The sequence below is a fragment of the Protopterus annectens genome, chromosome 1.part0 (genome assembly GCF_019279795.1).
Source record: "Protopterus annectens isolate FY-2018-M chromosome 1.part0, PAN1.0, whole genome shotgun sequence".
NCBI classification, from domain to species: Eukaryota; Metazoa; Chordata; order Ceratodontiformes; family Protopteridae; genus Protopterus; species Protopterus annectens.
This window is the reverse complement of record NC_056725.1, coordinates 22,761,014-22,783,299: the sequence shown is the minus strand read 5'-3', so window position 1 is coordinate 22,783,299 and position 22,286 is coordinate 22,761,014. Positions and strand designations below refer to the sequence as shown.

General features: G+C 44.1%; 1 protein-coding gene across 1 annotated transcript in view; it reads left to right on the top strand.

Annotated features, from left to right (window-relative positions):
* Positions 1 to 12,735, top strand: part of POLR1G (RNA polymerase I subunit G) — a 264,817-nt gene extending 252,082 nt beyond the window's left edge. Inside the window, exon 3 of the mRNA XM_044080343.1 lies at positions 11,928 to 12,735. Within this exon, the coding sequence (XP_043936278.1) occupies positions 11,928 to 12,522 (595 nt within the window). The 3' untranslated portion in view covers positions 12,523 to 12,735. The remainder of the gene's footprint in view (positions 1 to 11,927) is intronic.
* The last annotated feature ends 9,551 nt before the right edge of the window (positions 12,736 to 22,286 follow it).

Genomic DNA, 22,286 nt, shown 5'->3' with positions numbered 1-22,286 from the left:
GGAACTCGCCCAGGAGAGTCCCTCAGTCCATCCCCCGAGCAAGGAGTCTCGGATGATGGACCATTTGGGGAAGCGAATCTTTAGTTCAGCGACCCTCTCAGTGAGGGCGCTCAACTATTTGGCACATGTCATTAGGATGCAGCGCGATCTTATCAAGGAATACGCTGCACCCCCCCCAGGAGTCCATATCGGAGGAGGACAAACTTATGCACTTCACCCGTATGGCCACTCTTCGTTCTGTGACTAACACCTCTATGCGGTTACTTTCCCACGCTACCGAGGGAGCCGCTAGAACTGCGGGAGCGGGCCTAGTCACAAGACGGCAGGCCTGGCTCCGCCACTGCGATTTTACGGAGCCCTTCAAGGCGTCATTCGCGAACGCCCCCTTTGACGGTTCTGCCCTTTTGGCAAGACGGTTCGCGGTACCTTGGTTCAGAGTGAGAAGGACGGGAAGACGCTGTCTGCCGTCGAGTCCGCTTCTCTGTGCCCCAGAGGTCCTACTCAAGGAACCAAAAGGGCCAGAAGAAGATGTGGTTCCGGAAGTCGCAGCATTCCCAACCCGCTCCGGACAACCAGTCCTTCCGCGGCAGAGGAGGACGGGGAGGATGCCGCCCTAGGGGCAGAGGGGCTCCCAGGAACTTTGGGTCCAGGGAACCTTTCTCTGAACGGCCCACGCAGCAACCCTGAGGGGTTGCCCGACTGCTCCACTCTGGAGGCAGTCGGGGGACGTTTCTCGGAGCACCTAGCGGCATGGGAGTCCATTACATCGGACCTCTGGATACTCCGGATTATATCCAGAGGTTACAAGATCCCCTTTCTTCATGTCCCAAAGTTAAAAATCCTCCCCGATGTTCCACCCGATCAGCAGAAATTGGCCATCTGCTGAGAAAAAGAGCCATCCAGCCCGTCCCCCCAGACCAGATCGGATCAGGGTTCTACTCTAGGTTCTTTTTAGTGCCAAAAAAGATGGGGGACCTAAGACCCATTCTAGACCTGTCCCTGTTGAACCTGTCAGTTCCCAAAGAGAAGTTCCGGATGGTCACTTTGCAGTCCATCCTCCCCCTTCTAGGGGAGAATCACTGGATGTGCTCTATAGACCTCAAGGACGCGTACTACCACATTCTGATGGACAGACGATCCAGGAGGTTTCTTCGCTTCCGGCTGGGAGCCAGTCACTACCAGTTCAGGGTCCTTCCCTTTGGTCTCACCACAGCCCCCAGGGTGTTCACCAAAGTGTTAGCAGTGGTTGCGGCCCACCTGAGGCTTCAGGGGGTGCAGGTCTTTCCGTACCTAGACGACTAGCTTCTCACCGCCCCAACAAGGCATCTACTCTCTTTGGCAAGAGACTCCTTCCTTCGTCTAGCTCCCAAGCTAGGCATCACGGTAAACATAGAAAAGTCCAACCTGGTCCCTACTCAAACAATAGAATTTATAGGAGCCAGGTTAGACACGAAATTTGAGCCTTTCTCACAACCGACAGGGTTCGAATCTGCGACTCCAGGTGCGGGCCATCCTTCACTCCAGCTCAACACCTGTGGAATTGATCCTGAGGGCTAGGGTCTATGGCGGCAGCGATTACTCTTCTTCCACGCCGCTTGAACATGCGGGTGCTTCAATGGACACTTCAGGTGCAATGGTCATTTCTCTCCCTCCCCCTGTATCATCCCATTGCAATCAGCAAGGCTTGCAAGCGCTCTCTCTTGTGGCGGCTCCATTCTCCGGGGCTCCACAGGGCCGCCTTTGTGCATCTCCCCTCTCGCCACGGTGACCACGGACGCTTCCGCCTCGGGTGGGGGGGGCATTTTGCGGGCCGGATGGTCCAAGGCACGTGGAGCGATTCAGAGACCTCCCTGCATATCAATGTTCTGGAAATGAGGGCGATGCTCTTGGCGTTGCAAGCACTTCAAGCCCTCCTTCCCCTGGGAACAGTTGCGATTCAATCAGACAACATGTTGGTGGTCTGGTACATCAACAAACGGGGGAACCAGGTCTTACCCTTTATGTCGAGAAGCAATGAGTGTGGGAATGGGCGATCTCCACCAACCGCTTTCTCATCGCAACGCATATTCCGGGTTGGACCAACATCCTAGCGGACAAGCTCAGTCGCACCATTCTTTCCCCGTAAGAGTGGTCTCTCAATTCTCAAGTAGCGAAACGTATCTTCGCACAGTGGGGGACTCCCTGTTGCGATCTCTTTGCTTCTTCTTTAAACGCCAAGTGCGACAGTTTTTTCGCTCTAATCCCCCCTCCAGGGGATTCTCAGAGAGATGCTCTGGTGCATGCTTGGCCTCCTGGTCTTCTTTACGCATACCCCCCTCTACCACTGATGCTACAAGTACTTCAGAAAGCCTCTCGGTTGGGGTGCAGAATGATCCTCATTGCCCCGTTCTGGCCTCGACAGATCTGGTTCCCTTACCTAAGGTCTCATTCAGTGAATCCACCTTGGATTCTAGATCCCATTCCGGATCTGATATCACACCCCTCGAACCTGCCAACTCCGAACCTGGACATCCTGAAGTTGACTGCTTGGCTGCTCCAGTTCCACTCCTAATCAGGACTCCCGGTATCTCGTCCCCAAGTTAAGGCCATTCTGGTAGCGGCCCACAAGCCCTCTACCAGAAAAATTTACTGCAGTAAATGGAAGCATTTCTCCATTTGGGCAGAGCGGCAAGACCTAGATCATTTCACGGTTCCCCTTCCTTTGGTTCTAGATTTTCTTACTACTCTCTTTAATGATGGTGCCAGTATTTCCACGGTCAAAGTTCAGCTGGCGGCCATATCTCATTACCATGTTGGACACGATTCAGGGTCTCTTATGTCGGCTAAGTTATGCAAAACCTTCCTAAAAGGCACCTTTTTGCTCAGACCCCCTGTCAAAGAAACGGTTCCCCCGTGGGATCTTTCCTTGGTACTTCAGGCCTTGACCGCTCCCCACTTCGAACCTGCGGCCACAGTCTATCTTAAATACTTGTCTTTTAAGACTGCTTTTTTGGTAGCCATTACTTCGGCTAAGAGAGTTTCAGAGCTTCAGGCCCTGTCCATGAAACCGCCTTATTTGATTTTTCATCCGGACCGGGTGTACCTAAGGATCAATCCCTCCTTTCTTCCTAAAGTAGCTTCGGAAGCTAACATTAATCAGTCCATCAACCTCCCTGTTTTCTTCCCTAAGTATCAAAACAAAGGCGAATACAAGCTGCATTCCTTGGATGTTCACAGGCAGCTTCGTTTTTACCTTCATAGGACAGCTGGTTATAGGCAATCAGACCAGTTCATTTCTTTTGCCAAATTCAATCTGGGTAAACCAATTTCCAAAGTTTTTGTCACGCTGGATTTCTCAGTGTATTCTGTTGGCGTACCAAGCCTCTGGGAGGCCCGCACCGGAGGGAGTCCATGCTCATTTGACCCGGTCTGTCTCTACTTCAGCGGCCTTTAAGTCTAGGGTTCCTCTGGATGACATTTGTTCAGCAGCCACTTGGGCTTCATCTCATACCTTTATTACTCATTACAAGCTGGACGTCACTTCTAGAGGTAGAGCATCCTTTGGCTCCGCGGTGCTCCGGAATATCCTTCCATGATGGCCACCCAAGATTCAGATAGCTGGGGACTCTGTCCCACAGGTTGCTGACAAATGAATTCTCCTACTTCAGATTTAGAAGTTATGTACTTACCATAACGTTCCATCTGAGTAGGTGGATTCATTTGTCTGCAACCATCCCGCCCTCCTATCCCCCTGGCCTTGTCAGTTTCCTGCATAAGGTGCGTTACCCTTTGGTTAGGGTAGTTGGTGCAGGGCAAACTCGATCTGAGGTCATGTAGGGAGAGCAGGGCATTATGGGTGAGGGGAGGAGCTAGGAGCTCAGATCCATAGCTGGATAAACCATGCCGGTTCGGATCCGATATCGGATCCATACCCACAGGTTGCAGACAAATGAATCCACCTACTCAGATGGAACGTTATGGTAAGTACATAACTTCTAATTTTTTAAACCACCCCATCTGATCTTTCATCAGATAGGAAGGAAATCTGCGTTAGGGACATCTAAGGTAGCTTCAAGATACCTGCTTGAATTTGTCTATCCACCTTACCAGTATGTTACCCTAATTCTTTTCTAACAAGGGTGTACATCTGCTTCATTTGTTGGATGTTCATTGTCAGCAAAGTTTTTTATGTGTACTGCACTAAGGATTTTCAGGAAACATGACCAACTTTTCTGTCCTTTTCTAAGGCTAGACTAAGTACCAGTGTTTCCAAGGTTACACTTTCTAATTGCATCATGTGTTTAAAGAGCCAAGGGCCCTTCACTTCCTAATAGGCCTAAAGCAGAGTCTAGAAAAGCTGTAGCAAACCTCTTCAGCTTTCTTTTCTAGCATTCCCTTTGATATCTGTGTGGCTGCTACTTGGGTCACAATTCCTACCTTTGTGTCTCATTATAAGCTGGACCTACAGTCTAGAACTAGGGCTTCCTTTGGTTTCACTATTTTCTGGAATGTCCTTAGTATCTCCATGGGGTTTTTTTGTAGCTGGGGACTCTGTCTCATAAGTTAAGTTGGATGGTAAAGCCAATATCGAACATGAAGATTATGTACTTACCATAATGGTAAATCTCTGTCTGTCTCAACCTTGTCTTCCACTTTACTCATCCAAATGATCACTGCCCTCAACTCTCACCTGACCAGAGCCTTGTCTTATTGCAGTTTTGACTTTTTTTTTTTTTATTTCAAGTTGTCCCTTTCTAGGTGGCATAGATAAATCAGTCTGTTATGGGAGCAAACTTGATCTGAACAGCCTGAGATCCAAGGTCTGAAGTTGCTGGTGTCCAATTTGATATAGTAACAAGTCGAAGAGCACAGAAGTCAGCACCGATTGTGGTACATACATAACTTTTAGTTTTCTGGCATTAGAAACAGTTAAGCTTATTCTGCTTTCTTGCAACAGGAAACTTAAACCTTGTCAACACAATAAACAGAACACGCTGGAGGGATAGATTCCTGTCCCAGAGACTTCCTATACTCTGGAACAAGCTACCCATCTATGTCAAGCAAAGTTCTTCATTCGCACTCTTCAAAAAAAAAAAAAAAAAAAATCTTGAGTGGATGGGTAATAGGAAATGCACCCCGGGGATCACTTCTCTCTCTCTGCTGGACAGTAGCACAGGAAAATAACTGATATTGTTAATCCACGTTCATTCCTTATGCATGGGTATCGGTACCAAGCTGGCCATTTTCCAAGCTCATGTCAGCTTCAAACTCTCGAGCTAAACTCTTACCCACAATCCCTGTTACCTCAGATTTTGTTTGCCGCATTGCCATTCGGTCGTGTCAAGCTCCTTCTCTTGAGCCAAGTACAGTCAATTGTTATCGCATCTAGCGTACATAATTTCTTCAGGTTTTTCTGCTTCTTTCTTTACCACGAGGTATTTTCTCTCTACCATCGTTGGTAATTCTTTTCCTTTTTCTCTCATACCTTCGGGTACTCTCTTGTACCATTTCTTTTAATTAGTTTGCTGTCATGGCAGATAAGAAAGGTAGTCCGGGGTTTCTGATTGTGGACACAAACTGCCTACTTCTGATGCACACTTTTTGTATGTTTATTGTTTGGGAGCTTCCCATTTGTCTGTTGACCCGCCCTGTACTATTTGTGAGAACTTTTCTAATAGAACCTTGTTGGAAAGGAAAAACAAGCTGTTACCAAAGGGACTTCTAAAATCTCCATTTTCAGAAACTATTTCTGGGTCTGAGGCCTCAACCCCTCCTAGGGCCCATAAGAAAACCTTGGATGTTCCTACTAAGGCTAAATATTTGCCTTCATCCCGGGCTGGGGACTCCCGCCATCCAAAACCTAAAAAAGCTAAAGTTTCGGCTCCAGAGCTCACTCAGTCAGCCCCAGTGCTTTCGGTGCCTAGACCTTTGGCACAGAGGCCTTCGGCTCTGTCTTCTCCTGCAGCCATCTATATTTTGGCACTGAGGGGCTCCTTGGTTCAGACCATTACCACTGTATCGGCACCGACCGTTCAGTCGGCATAGACCTTGACCGCGTCGGCTCCGAGATCTTCCTTGGAACAGACGCCTTTATTGTTGACTCCAGTTTTGTCAGTTCCAGCTTCGGCACCGATCCCTGTGTCGGTGCAGACCATGACCTCGGCACCGATGACTTCAGTGCAATCAACAGTAGTCCAGTCTCTCTTGGCACCATTGTCCTCGGTGCGGTCAGATGAGATGAGCACACAGAGTCTGCCTCTTCTGTGGACAGGCCTGTTTCTCCTTCAGTCTCAGTGAGGTCCACTAGAAGCCTTTCCAAACATGTGTTGCGTCTTGTGGACCAGGTACTCTTGGCCAGAGATATCCATTCCTCAGGAACTATCCTTCCTTGGGAGGTGATCACCCATCTCCAAAGACCCCTTCTTATTCTCCTCCTTCATTACCTTTGAAGTCCATGGATATAGCACAGTCTTCCCCTTCTGCAGTTCCCTTTATGGATCTCACTAAAGAACCGCAGTTGCCTTCATGGCAGGAAAGTTTTGCTACAACCCAGGATGTCAGTTGTGACACGCATAGTTTGCTGCTCCACAGCCATCCAGGGACTCCGGGTCAGCAGACTGAGTCACTTAGGGGAGGGGTGACCCCTGACCTAGACATGAACTCCTCTTCGGGTGGACCAGCCTTCCAACTGATGGAGAAGGCTTTCGCTGCTGGAGATACCGGACTGTCTATACCTCCGCCCTCCTCTGGTACACTGATTTCACAAGTCACATCTAGCGGACACCGGGTGCAAGGGCCGCAGGACATATTCCCTCAGGAATCCCCTTTTCTGCTGTCTTCTCCAGCGGAGGAGGTCCACCGGAAAAGTTCGTGTAAGAGGAAGCACATTGACTCCACTGAGGAGTCCCTCACCGAAGACACAGATTTCGATGAGGGGGAAGGATCCCCTCGGTCACTCTCTGAGGTATCCTTTGGTGAATTCCTGAAACAGACAGGTGACTGACAGTCCTCTAATTTGACCTCTGAGGAATCTGTGTTCCTGCAGGCCTTTCATGCCCGGCCCCCTACCTTCTGGGTTACTCCACCTGTTGATGAACTTGTCTGGCTCATCGTGCAGCAAGCTTGGAAGGCTCCTGATACTGTTGAAGATATTCCCCGAAGGCCAGATAAGATCTTGTCCCCTCCTGCTTCGGATCCCCATTGGTCCAAAGGTCTTCTTGTGGATGCTTTGGTGGTGGCGGCCGCACCAAAAAATGATCTGGCAGAAGAAGAAAGCCAGACTGTCCATCCACCTAACAGAGAGTCCCGGGCCCTGGACAGGCTAGGGAAGCGCACCTTTGCTTCAGCGACCTTTGCTATCAGGTCCCTGAATTATATGGCACATTTTACCAGGCTTCAAAGGGATCTGGTTTCTGAGCTCTCTGAAACCTTGACTGGTGTTGTATCTGATGAGGTTCATGACAGTGGCCTCTCAGCTGGCCACCATTGAATCTATATCCAACTCCTCTATGTGACTGATATCTCACGCATCAGAAGGAGCAGCGGGTTCAGCTGTGGTCTTGACGACATGCCTGGATGCGCTTGTGCAACTTCGTGGAACCCTTTGTCTTCCTTTTTTAAAGCCCCCATTGAGGCCTCGTCGTTGTTTGGGCCCAAAGTTAAAAGCACACCGGCCAGATGTGAACAGGACGGTAAGACCTTTTCTGCCATAGGTGTCCGTTATTCTTCCCCTCAACGTGCTTTCTCCTGAAACCAAAAAGAGTGGAAAGATATGGTTCAAAAAATCTCAGGGTCCTTTCCATGACACACAGGCCGAGTTCTCCCCCAGAGGCAGAGGGGGGAAACTCACAGGGAAGCCGCTCCTTTCGGGGCAGAGGGGGTCCGCGTAACCAGGGATTCTTTCCCTGGTCAATCCTACCAGCGCTCCTGAAGAGCGGCCCAACTCCTTTTCCTCTGGAGGTGGCTGGGGGACGTTTCTCCTTACCGATGCTTGGGTACAAAGTATTGTAACCAGAGGTTATATCCCCCTCGATGTTTGTCCAGTCCCTTCAAAAAATCTTCCAGAAGTTCCACCCAGTCAAAGGGAAGAAGCAGCTCTAGAGATAGAAAAGCTGCTAAGAAAGAGAGTCATCCAAATAGTCCCTCCAGACCAGATAGGATCCGGATTCTACTCAAGACTATTTTTGGTGCCAAAGAAAACCGGGGACTGGAGACCAATTTTGGATCTCAGTGTATTGAACAAGTTTGTGAGAGTACAAAAATTCCGGATGAATGGTCACAATGCAGTCTATCCTCCCGCTTTTGGAAAAAGATGATTGGATGTGCTCTATAGATCTTCAAGATGTGTACTACCACATAAATGTGGACAGGCCATCAAGAAGATTTCTGCGCTTCCGTGTGGGAGACTGTCACTACCAGTTCAGAGTACTGTCTTTCGGACTCTCTACAGCCCCTAAAGTGTTCACAAAGTGCATGGCAGTTGTCACAGCTCACTTGCGACTTCAAGGATTCCAGGTGTTTCCATACCTAGATGACTGGCTCATTTCCGCCCCCACCAGACATCTACTGGAAAAAGCCCTGGCATACTCTCTCCTTGCTGCTCAAAGGCTAGGCATAACCATAAACTGGAAAAAATCTAATCTCACCCCATCTCAGTCGACAGAATTCATAGCGGTTATGTTGGACACAAAAAACTGCAGAGCTGCTATTCCAGAGCACAGAATTCTAAGGATAAAGCAATAACTAATTCCAATCCTTTCAAAGGAAAAATCCACGGCTCACGGGGTTCTACAGCTGTTGGGTTCCATGGCAGCCTCCATCACCATTGTTCCCCTGGCCAGGTTTCACGAGGCTTCTACAATGGCTACTGTTCACCCAATGGTATCCTTTTCAGCATCCTCTTTCAGCCATGATTCGAGTAACCCACAGATGCAAACAGGACTTAAATTGGAGGATGACACAATCTCTCACAATGGTCTCGCCCCTTCTCCCCCCAGCAACCCAAGGCCACAGTGACCACAGCAGTCTCCCTGATGGGGTGGGGGGGCTATGTCAGGGACAGACATTCCAAGGCACTTGGTCCGAACTGGAGGCCCATCTGCATATAAATGTTCTAGAGCTGAAGGCGGTGCTTCTGGTGTTGCAGGCATTCCATCCCCTGCTGTCATCTGGGAAAATTGCGATTCAATCAGACATGCTGATGGTCTAGTACATCAACAAGCAAGGTGGAACCAAATTTTACCCCCTTTGTCGGAGAGGCCATGAGGATATGGTGATAGCTACCAACCGTTTTCTTCTAGCAACGCACATTCCCGGGAGTTCCAACGTGATAGCAGACAAGACTCAGCAGGTGCATTCTTCAACCTCATGAGTGGTCCCTGAATCCCTTGATAGCGGTGGAGATCTTCCACCGCTGGGGCGGTCCTTGCGATGACTTTGCATCCCTCACCAACTACAAATGCAGCAACTACTTCGCCCTGATTCCCCCTCCGGGACAGTCACCCAGGGATGCTCTAGTCCACGATTGTTCTTCGGGTCTTCTTTACGCATTTCCACCCATTCCCCAGTTTCTGAAGAAAGCCCGTCGGTTGAAGAGCAAGGTGATCCTCATAGCACCATATTGGCCTCGACTGATGTGGTTCCCCTTCCTTTGGCCTCACCTACTAGATCGACCATGGATTCTCCATCCAACCCCGGAGTTGATCTCACATCCACAGAAACAGTTTCATCCCAACTTGAACAGCCTGAAGCTCATGGCTTGGCTACTCCAATTCCCTTGATTGCCAGGCAGAATGATCTTTTTTTACCAGTACGTGATATTCTCATTGCTTCTCGTAAGTCTTCTACTAGAATTACTTATCTGAGCAAGTGGAAAGGATTTACCTGTTGGCTGAACGATAAACAAGTAGACCCCTTTTCAGCACCAGTGTCGATAATACTAGACTATCTGGCCGACCTTTTTCAATCGGGTCTACCATTAGAGTTCATTTGGCTGTAATTTCTAATTTTCATGAGGGTGTCCAAGATTCCTCTCATGTCCCATAAATTGTGCAAGACCTTCATAAAAGGTGTGAATCATCTGAAGCCACCTTTTAGAGAACCTATTCAACCATGGGATTTATCATTAGTTCTACAAGCTCTGACAGTGTCACCTTTCGAACCAGCCTCTTGCGACCTCAAGTATTTGTCATAGAAACCCTTGTTTTTGGTCGCCATTACTTCTGCCAGATGTATTTCTGAGCTTCAAGCTTTATGTATCAAGAGTCCATACTTGATTTTTCATAGAGATAGTGTTCTCTGAGAACTAATCCTTCATTTCTGCCTAAAGTGATCTCTGAAATGTCCATTAATCAAGCCATTGAATTGCCAGTTTTCTTTCCCAATCATTCAAACAGAGGAGAGTATTGCCTACATACTTTAGATATCCACAGGCAAATCCGTTTTTACTTGAACAGGACTAAACAATTAAGTAAATCTGACCAGTTATTTCTGGCCTTTTCTGGACCTAGATTAGGATCTGCTGTTGCTAAGGTCACATTAGCTAGATGGTTGAAGGTCTGTGTGACCTTCATTTATACACATCAATCATTACAAATTGGATTTGGCCTCCAGGGGAAGAGCATCTTTTGGTTCTATGGTGCTCAGAAATGACCTTCCATGAGTCTCTCCCAGGAATAGAGGTAGCTGAGGACTCTGTCCCATGCGTAAGGAATGAACGAGGATTAACAATATCCGATAAAGAAGTTATGTCTTACCATAATGTTCCATCTGTATTGTTGATCCTCGTTCAGTCATTACAACCCTCCCTCCTTCGGTTTCTAGTGGATCTCACCATCTAGTTCTCTTAGGTTATTTGACCAGAGGTATCCTCTACCTTCTTTGACTTGCAAACTCAATCCGGTAACAGGGAGAGGGGAATTGTGGGTAAGAGTTTAGCTCGAGAGTTTAAAGCTGACGTGAGCTTGGAAAATGGCCAGCTCGGTTCCAAGGTCAGAACCGATACCCATGCGTAATGACTGAACGAGGATCAACAATACAGCTGGAATGTTATGGTAAGACATAACTTCTTTTTCTTGGGTAGCGTAAGGTATGGAACCTTGCTGGCTAGGCTTACTTGGGCCGATAGCCTAGTACCTACCTATGAATATCAGATGCATCCTAATAGGCAAAGAGGCGAGTTCCTTCCAATCCAAGACAATATATTATCTTATAATGGTGGTCACCTCCGTGATCCAGAGCCTCATCTTCTTAGTAAGCAATAAATGGATGCTTAGGAGGCAGTATACCTCATACTTGTCACATTTTGATGTGCACCCTGTCATTCACAGTGTGTGTATTATAAGCCCCCATAAAGGGGCGAACTTAGCCCACATTCAAAATTTATAAATGAGATCAGTCCCACACCCCTTCCGCTATCAATACAAAGTCAGATTGATTTTACATGTTAAAGAATATAATTAAGTTTTGTAAGTTATCTGGCTGTACACCATTATTTAATTTTACAGTTTGTCTGGGAAGACATTAGGTGATAAATAGGGCAAAATTATTGCTATGCCAGTTTCATCTTGAACTATACCTCACAGTAATTTTTGGTGGAAAGTAGTGGTTGTCTTTGCATTTATCTTTGTAAAAGTAAAAAAATATATGTAAGGTAATTTTTGGTGGAAGGTAGTGGTTGTCTTTGCATTTATCTTTGTAAAAGTAAAAAAATATATGTAAGGTACTTGGTTCATTTTCCAAAATGAGTCCATACTACTAGAATTTTAGGATGTTTGGGTAGTATCATGGTAATTTGTCTCATAAAAAATGAAATTACTTTTCCATCTTGTTCATATATACAGTACTTATAGCTATGCATTTAAAGAATCCTAATTTAGTGAGGAATAAATTGCAGTGAATTCTGTAAAATACTTATTTCATCATTCCTAATTTTTTGATTTTTCTTTCAGTCTTTCTAAAAAGAAGATTCCACTAGTTGGGTGTCGGAGTTTTGAAACTAATGAAGATGGAAATAAGAAGGTTTATAATTCTTTCAGCATTGTTAAAGAAGTAACTGGCACAGTTTTGATAACCGAGACACCTGATACCAGTAGAGTATGTAAAAGATCTTTTTTGGGGTGCATTAACATTAGAGAAAGTTGTGGAGATGAAAATGTGAAAAGCCCATTAAAAACTGTACCAGCAAGCCAAACTCTCCACATCCATGAGGGGCTTAAGCAGCGATTTCAGCCATTTGGAACAACAAAAGTAAAGAAACCATTTAAAATGGAAAAGAATGCTGAGGAACACAGGAAGAGAGCGCTGTTCAAACATACATATTCAGAACACATCAAAAAAGGCACAGTACATAGTAAGGCACTTAAGTCTTCAGCATCCCGGGAGCCAGTAATAGAACAGGCTCAAGGAGAATCAAAGGCAACGTCCCCCAAAAATGTGAAGAGAATGAAAATGTCAGAGCCAGTGAGCAAGGATGTAGAACCTCATCATGAAAAGAAGAAACTCAAAGTGAAACATCGCCATAGAAGTAATAAGAATGATCAGTGAGAATGGCTTTTACTCATTCTCCTGTAGTTATGTTCTATGCCATGTATTTTGTCGAATCATCTGTCTGAAGTACAAGGGGTAAAGAATTATACAAACTGCTCCAAGTCTTCTGTCTTTAGAAGTGGGACCCAGTAGTGAATTATATGTTTTGTAAACTAAATTAAGACATAGCAGGATGAATTTGTTGACTGAAAATAAAATCATTTCATTGCTTGTCTCGACTAAAGCCAGTAGATGGGGAGGGATGCCCACTGTTATATTTTTTAGAGTAAACTCACCATAGTAAATGTTCAGATAACAGTATCATTGTTTAAGAAATTGAGTGGGGGCAACTGATGATGGATACCACCAGTCTAGTACACCAAGATGCGTGTGGCTACATTCCCTTGCTGAAACAAATACACCTGTCAGTATGGGGGAAAATAAACCACACTAAAATCATAAAGACATATGGTACAGAGCCAAGTGTGTACAGCAACGACAAGACCTAACCTATTTGCAGCCCCAGCATGCTGGCAGTACAGAAACTATTCTGCATTAATGATCCTGTTATCTGAGCATACTCTCAGAACTGTATTGTGCCCATGAGCATTGTTGCTGGAAGTATTCATAAAATGAAGGGGCGGTTACTAAAGCAGTTTTTGTATCCTTGGCTCCCAGTAATGGCTGGACTGTGTACAGCATTTGCTTATAGGACAGCTAAAGCAAATTCTGCTTTACCTCTAGACTGGTCATCCACCTTGTGGGAATATGTGAATGGGTGTGTAAAGCAGCAGCATTCACAAATAAGTTGAAAGAGTGAGACCAAAGTTTGTATTTCTGTACAGTTAAAGAATGCTCCCCTGACCTTGTTGAAAACTGTATGGCTTATTTTACTCCTGAAAGCATGTAGGTCACAAATTCATCAGGCTTGAAGTGACTGCAAGTTAGAAAACCATTTCCAGGAAAGATATATAACTTGTATTGAACTGTTAAGGGAGTAGATCTAGTGTGTAGTTTTTGTTTTTTTTTAAATGTTGATAAACCTAACAGTGTGTGATGGCATGGATAACTTCAGTGAGAGTGACACTTCAAAAACTGTGTGGTTAATGTACATGCAGATATGACAGACTGATTCACCTTTGTGGATGAGCAGCTGTAAGGTACCGACTGATGCTTTAATGGGTTTTCATACCACTGTGAAATTTGATACATTTAAACGGGTGCCCCCCCACACACACACCCCCTCTGGGAGCATTCCACTGGCAAATGGAAAGCAACCTGAATGATTGCAAGCAATCAGGTTATGGGGCATAACACATGGATGCATTCAGCCTTTTTGAAGTGGCAGGGTTACTGTTGATCTGCAGAAGTGTTAATGGCATGAATCATAGTTGCCTACTGCAGAAGAAAGCTACCATAATGAGGTTGGTCTTTTCATATTTGGCAACAGCTCTAGGATTACAGACAGTGACGATCCTGACTTTCTCTGGAAATATCATTAGAACTTTTGCCTGGGTGTGAGAACAGTGATTTACACTAGTCAGACTTATTTTTTCTTGAAAAATCCCTTTTTTTCTCATGTTCAGTAAAGTGTTAAGTTTCTACTCATAGGAAGCAATGGCTTCTCTAAGGGTTCTGCCAGTTTATTTTGCTGAATTCAGATGCAAATGTTCTGAAGAATTACTTGCTCCCAGATTACCATGACCACTAAGCATGAGACGTTGGTGCTGGTACTTCCCGCTTTTCTTCTCTGATAGTGTTTGGAATTCCTAGTGACAGAACTGAGTTGAAGGCTTTAGGGCTGTCTGTCTGGCATCTGTGAGACCTTCCTCCTCATGCGATCTGTTGGGAACCAAGAACATGGAGGACATCAGAGCCTTGCATGTCCTTTTGGTCAGTACAACTGTTTCAAACATTTGGTCTGAGAGGGAAGGTGGTCCATTTTTTGATGACTGAGGGAGACAGAAGTATCTAAAGCCACTGTAGTTTTCTGAACTGCAGGCTGTAAGCTTTGGAGAGAGCTGGCCTAATCATTTGACCATGTAAAGTAACACAAACACTTTACCTCAAATTAGTACCAACTTGGGCCAGGCATTTATTGCCTATTCAGGGTGCACTTAAAGAACGACAAGTTGGTGAACAAGTAATGGGAGCCTCCCCTCCTAACACCATAGGGAACTATGTAGGCACGTCCCTAAAAGAGTGAGACAAAGTTTGTGTGTGTTTGACTTTATCTTGTAGAACTTCTTCAGATTTATAGCTGTAAGTGTGGCCACCACTGATCATCTTTGATGCCAGAAAGGATCTCGAGTAGAACCCATTTCCTTGTTCTGCAGTTACTGGATTAGCCCAAACATGGAACTTTATGGCTCATTAAGACTGGATTATACACTTCATACTACAAATCTCTGTTGCCCTTCAGTTATGCAATGTGTGTTTTATTCCTAGTCTTGCAAGGCAATAATATACACAACTGCAATTTATTTTTTTCCCCTTAAGGCCATATTTTCATAAAACTGGATTTGACACATCAAGGTTGATTTTTTTTTCCCCCTTCATGAAGGCTACCTAAATTATTCCCATAAATGTTACCCTTATGAGCAAACTTAATATGCATCTCTCCACACATTTACCAACAATGGCTGTGATACTTTTGGGTCTATAATTTTTTCAGCTTTCTGTGCCCTAGGCCTTGGGAACAAATCCAGGTTTTACATACTGATCTGATATTGTCAATTACGACTGGGTCTTTTGATCCAACTCTTCCATTTCTTTGACATGTAATCAGAGCCTCAAACTCCCCCGTCCCATGTTTCACTGCCACCTTCTAGCACATGCAATTCCACAAGTCTGCTCAGATAAGTGGTTTTCTATTTACTCTTGACTATTCCAGGTTGTTACTTTGTTTCACAAAACTATCTCTATTCTGTCAGATTTAGCTTTGTACCTCCCTCCTCACCCCCTTCTTAAATAGTTGTCATTTTCAAAGTTAATTGCTAGTGTTGGGGCTGTTTCCCACCTTCCACTTTTCTACTTTCTTCTCTCTATCTTTTCTTATATATATATATATATATATATATATATATATACATACACACACACGTGTGTAAATTTCCCCATAGCTTTAATTTGTTAAGTTAACTTTATCCTAGAATGTGACACACACTCAGCATGTCAGACAAACCCTCTGGTTTCAAAACAGGAGCGATCTGAAGTAGACAGTTTTTTTTGTGCTTCTCAGGAATGGAAGCCATGGATGCTGGGGTAGCACAATTCTTAGGAATGGGTTTTTGAGCTCCAGAGGATAGAAAATGGCCTCTTAAGATTAGCTTGTTACACCGATCAGTGAGGACTCGGGGACTGAAGGCAGAGCAGGTATCACACAGTACCTCCAAATGCCCTGGCCCAAGACAAAACATGCAGCTCTTGTGGAATCTTATGCCCACAAGAAGCACGTTCTCGCTTCTCTCCAGATCAGAGTTCTTTGGATCCAGTAGTGTTGGTGTCAGTCAAGACTTCTACACTATCAGATCCTTAGCCCTCAGGTCCAAGCATTCTGTCGGATCCCACTGAAGTAGTGCGGATACAAAGTTCCTCATCTCCAGAACAAACTTCTTCCAGTCAGACACACCCAGATTGGATATCCCAAAGTCCTACTTCTCGGAGTAAGTCTCCCTCCCCTGCATCGACCAGTCTCTGTTGAGGTTTATACATTCCTCGATCTCTAGATCCTCTTGGCTATCCCACTCAGGTTAGATTTAATGGTGGTTTTTCCATCAGTTTTCATATAAGTATCTCCAAAAAAAAGTAAATGATTGTGTCTGCTGTTTACTTTTCCTTCCCAAAAAAGGCCAGATTCATCTGTGGGTGGTGGTATTTTTATATTTCACATATTTAAAAATTGCTTATCTAGTAGATGAGAAAATTCTCAATTATTTTTTTCACCTTTAAGACAGATTTTATATTTTTAATAATCCTGTTTAGTCTTTTATTTTACAGCATCTTTTCCTGGCTGTGGTTACCACTTGTAAATCTATTTTCAGCACCATATGCCAATACCATTTTTTTTGTTAATACCTACTCCCCTTGTGCGTCAGGATTCCTTCCTACTGGGCCTTCTCTCACAATCCTTTTATAAGCGTTTTTATTCATATTTAAGGTAACTTAACGAGGACAAAATAGCTTTCAGATATACTGTTATCTTGTAAGATACCTCACTCGATCCATTAGCTATTTTCAAATTTGATATAATTCACTTTCTCAGCATAAAGCACAGTCAAGGTTTGACTATCAGATTTCAGATGTATGATCTGAACTTTTTTGGATCATTCCTTTTCTTGTTTGAAACCGATTGTCCAAAAAAAAAATCTTAAAATTACAAGAAGATTGCTTCACGTGTTAAACCTGACAGTAGGTGGGTTACTTTTACAGTGCAGGTATGAATATTGTTAATATTTTTGCAAAAATAATCAGGACCTTGAATTGATCACATTTGTTCAGTAACTGGAAGTAGAGGGGTATTCATTCTGTACAATAAATTCTCCCCAAAACAGGATTGGGCAGTCTTATGCTCATATAGATAAAATCATTGATAAGCATGTTCCTCTTACACCCCCCCCCCCGTGGCAACATCCACAAATGTCACTGGTGGTCAGTAGATTACCAGTAAAGAAACTGCTTAAGCTACAAACCTCTTCTCACAATAAGAATGACATGCCTTACCATGAAACTGAAGGCAGCTGTTGAGACCAACAAAACATTCCTTGAATGTAGGTTAAGGCTATACAAATTGCAGCTACAGTTAAAGAATGATGAATAATTCAAATCACTGCTCTGAACTCTTATAATTGCACCTCCTACTCGTATCCAAGTGATAGGTTTGCTGCGCCCCCCTCTCAACCCAAACCATACCTGAACCACTCCTCCCCCATCTTCAAATGAAAAGTACTTTAGTGGGTCCAGACAGCATACCAGGTTGTCTTGCAAGCAGCAGTTGATCCACTTAAACTAATCTTTGCCACATGCTTTGTTCCTGAACAATGGTGCACTGCAGTGGTAGTGTTTTGTTATAAGTGGTGACCTTGGGAGGGTGGCCTAATGGTTAAGGTGCTTGCCTTACAAACACAAGGTACAGGGTTTGAATCTCACAGGGGATAATTGGCCAGGCTTAAAATGGCTCGCAAGGGCAGTTAGCCTTGTACTAATCTATGAACCACCACTAAAACTACAAACCCATTAACCTGTTTAGTCTGCAGAGTCATGGAACCCAGCATCATTGACCTCAAACAAGGACATTAAGCATTTAATTAGTCCTGTCCTGCAAGAATTCAGACTTTTCAAGGGCAGGTCATGCCTCAGTCCTGCTAACTTTTTAAAGTTTATGTAGGCTATATCCAGTCACATACCTTTCTGGATATAGCAAAGGCATTTTATACCATACCACATGATGGGGATTGTAAACAAGCTAGTTGCTTTAAACATTTGTCCCTATGTGGTAAGATGGATTGCAAACTGGCTCAAGGAGAAAATGCATGTTGTCCGGGTTAGTGATGTCTCCTCACTTAAGGAAAAGGTGACAAGTAGCATTCATGGTGTCTGTATTAGCTGCTGTGCCTACAACCCCCCCTTTTGCCATTTCTTTGATCAGTATTGACAATGGCTTAAGTTCACCGATGATTACAAGTTGGGTGAAGTAGCCAAATCAAATTATACAAATTTCCTTGAAATGGAACCATCATGCATTAACACCTAGTATGCTGAGAAAAGGCTTAAACTAAATGTTAAGAAATGCAGTCTCTCAGAAACTAATTGGCTTCCACATATCGCACTACGATGTCGCTGACTTTGGTTGATGGCTCCTTCCCTTTCAATCACCATGTAGCAAATGTAGAGTCCATCACCAAGGAAGAGATGTTCCGACCCATTATAGAATAATGTACACTTTAATATGTCTAGCAAGATACATGCCAGCCTCTGACCACAAGAGATTATTAATGAATATTGTGCTTCAAACATCTCATTTATCAGGGAAAAGCTAGCACCACTCTTCCTGTACTGTGTGTGAAGGAGACTTGTCTTTATTACTGTGCTTTTAAGGATCCCATTATCCAGTACTTCCTTTTCACCATATCCAACACTAGAGCAAAAGCTCTGTCTACATCGGGGAACAAGTATAACTCTTGTAGAAGGAAATAGTGTACAAAATCTGACAGACCATGAAGAGGGTAGAGTGGATTGTTGAGGATAAGAAAAAAATTATGAATTGTTAATATTATGCAACAAGACCTGCATTTCTAGATAGAAGTTATTCAAAAAGATTGAAGAAAAAAAACTGTCAAAAGCTTCAACTACACATTTGTGTTCATTAATGCAACAGATTCATAAAACAATGTTAGACCACAAAGCTTGGTCCAACCACAAAAAGAAGTGACTGAGGAAGTGCAAAAATATAAGCAAAACCAAGGTATATGTATTAAAAACAGGGGAAGATATGGTATATTTATGCAAGAGAGAAAGCCAACCTTATCTGTACAGAAAAGCAGCTCCAAAGATATTTGAAGAGAAATACAGGCAAAGGCACCCAGATATGAAAAATTTCACAATACAAAAATAAGATCACAAAGGGGAGTACAGAACAGATTAGTAAAGCTGAAGTGAAGGATTTAGTGTAAAACGTCTAACACAGGTCGTCACAGCATGAGGGAACAGTGAATCCCCAAAATAATGGGGAAAGAAAAATAGATTTAATGTGGTGCAATGTCTGTGCAAAGGAGAAAGCAAAACTATCAGCACCAAATACAGCCAAAGGCGTATGTACAGATGTGGAAAATCTTGCAATACAAAAAAGAAATCAAAGGGGAGAAGTAGGAGAGGCTTAGCAATGGAGAAATTAAAGAATTATAAACTGAAGTTATGAATTACCTGCAAAGTGAAAGATTTAGTGTAGAAAATCCAACTTTGATAACATCACAGCATGATAGAAAAGTTAATCCCAAATTAAGGAAAAAGAGGTGGAACGGGAAGCATCTAATCAGTTACAACATGAAGGTATTCTGGAGCCTTCAGTAGGAATCCAGTACAAAAGTTCAGTTGGCATCCACAGCAAGGGAAGGAACAGGAAACTGTGGCAACTAATGAAATTGATGTTGTGTGATCCATATGAAAGAGCAACTGAACTGAATGTGTCATGGGAAGATGTTCTGGAACTTTCTTTAGAATGTCCACAGGAAAATGAGCACAGTGTGTGCCCTCATTGTAGAGGAAAATGATCTAAGGGAAAGATATTAAGATTGATAAAAGAAGTAGATTACAGAAAGTCAGTAAGACCCAAAATGTTAAAAGTCTGATAAAACAAATACAGTAATCAAGACTATTAACAGAAATTCATGTGACATAGAAGTAAATAGGATACATTTCAGTGCAGCTAATTAATGAAACAAGGTTTAACCCCAAAATACAGGCAATGAGGAAAGAAATCAAATGCCATCATGGAAGAAGAGAAAACTATAAAGCAATTAAGACAAGTGTCACCGTTACAGTGTAAAAGAGGGAACAGGTCAACAAAAGTACATGGAACTATGTAATAAAAGCAACATGGCAGTACTAGAACAGACCAGAATCCTATCGTCCACTATTGCTAATAATAAACTTATTATATCAGCACAGTCAAAATAAGCAATTCCTTGATTACCTCAGCACAGTCAAAATAAGCAATTCCTCGATTCCCACAAAAAAAGTCCCTTCTGGACAGAGAGTCTAAAATGACTGGGGGGGTTCAAAGACCCACTACCCTGATAATTCCACAGATGTGGGATGGGTAGTAAGATATAATAGTCTTATCCTGAGTGTTACTGGCTAGGCTTGTAAAGGCTTTTGTGCCATTAGCCTAGTAATCACCTGTTAATATGAAAGTTGGGATTTTCATAGTGTTACCCTGCTGCAGTCATCACACTAGGGTTATCCAGTCGTCAGGCAATCTCGCAGTCGGCCAGAATTCCCAAGTCTTGGTCCGGCTTCGGTTGCTGTCGCTTCTTCCCTGACGTCAGTGTGCCAGGGGTATATATAATGCAACCGACGCCATTTTCTTCAGCCTTTCTTGCCACGCTGTGCCCGAAGCAGAAGCAGTTCGCAAGTGCCGGTCGGCCGGCCGACTCCTGAGATTTCCGAATTTGAATTTCAGACCAAAGTCTTCTATAAAGCTAAGTACCCCGTTGGGGAAACGTTTCTTGCCTCAGACCGATGTCAGAAAAAGTTAACAATTGTATTTCTTGTGGGAAGCAAATACATAAGGATTTTCATTCTTATTGCATACCTTGCCTAGGCCCAGACCACGACGTCACTAATTGTCGTTTTTTTGCTAGTTTTAATAAGCGTACTATTAAAAGACGCTTTGATTTCGCACACTATTTCGGTAGAAAATTTTAACTACACTATGCCGTCTGAGCAACCGACTACTGGCGTGCACAAAAAACGCAAGGATAAGGACAGAAAGCCCAGACCTAAGCCAGATTCCGAGGCCTCAGCTGGTCCGGTCTCCGGACCTCAGTGAGGCTCCGACGCAGCCCCTGACTACCACAGATCTGGAACCAGAGACCGCTTCGGAACTTTTGGCAGAATGTACCAGGCCGACGCAGCCATTTTGTTCAGGCCCTACCGACAACATTGCTGAAAAAGATGTCTGTGCTGCAGAAACGCCTTTGGTTTCTGAAGGCGTTTTCAGACCGACGACGCTCACCATTAAAACGCATCCTAAGATGAAGACTCCTATTAAAACTAAAAGGACTGCACTTCAGTCCTCTGTTCAAGGCCCCATGCCTAAGAAACAGATGCTTAAAATGGCTGAAGATTTGATCTCTTTAATCAGGGGTTCCCAGCCCCCTCCTGACAAAAGGCCTAGACAAGAGGAAGATTATGCATCCTCTGAACAAGTGTCCATTTCTTCAGACTCCTCTGAGGACCAAGATTACTCTTTCTCCCCTTATGAAGATTCTGATGCTGAGGATTCCATTCCCTCAGCTTCTCCTCCTGAAGACTACTCCTTTGGGGAAACTACACACTGAGGGGAACATTTTCACCGGGAAGGTCAGGACTACTCTGACTCGAAGAAAAGGCTCAGAGAGTTTCTTTTACTCCCCCAACACAGACCTCTTGCCATCCCACCAGTTTTAGACATTGTGGATGATGTTTACTTAGAATCCAGTTTGAACCCAGACTCTCTACCTCCTGCTCCGGCCAAGCCTGACTCTCACAAATTCCTTTATAAAAGCCCTGTTGCTGACCCAGAGACGAACTCCCAGGGTCCCAAAGGGGCTAAGGCCTCTATGGCTAAAAATCCTGTACCCTCTGAGAGGGATTCCAGAGCACTAGACAGGTGGGGGAAAAAGGTTTACACCTCAGCCACTCTAGCTATGAGGGCACTAAATTGACAATTTCACATGCTAAAGTATCAGCAATTTCTAATCTCTCAGTTAAAGCAAAGAATGACCACTCTCCCTCAACAGTCTGAATTGAAAGAAATGCAGGATCTGTTGCATGCAACTGAACAGGTGGGTAAACATACCTTACAATGTGGGTTTGATTCTTTGGAGGCCTCCTGCAGAGCAGCTGTCACTGGGTCTGTTATACGTAGGCATGCTTGGTTAAAGGAACAAACTCTACCTGATCATGTTAAAGCAAAGCTTCTAGATGCTCCCTTACAGCAGGATGTTCTTTTTGGAGTTAAAGCAGAAGTCGTCTTAAAGAAAATGGAGGATAAGGCAAAATCTATGCAGGCAGTCAAAGAT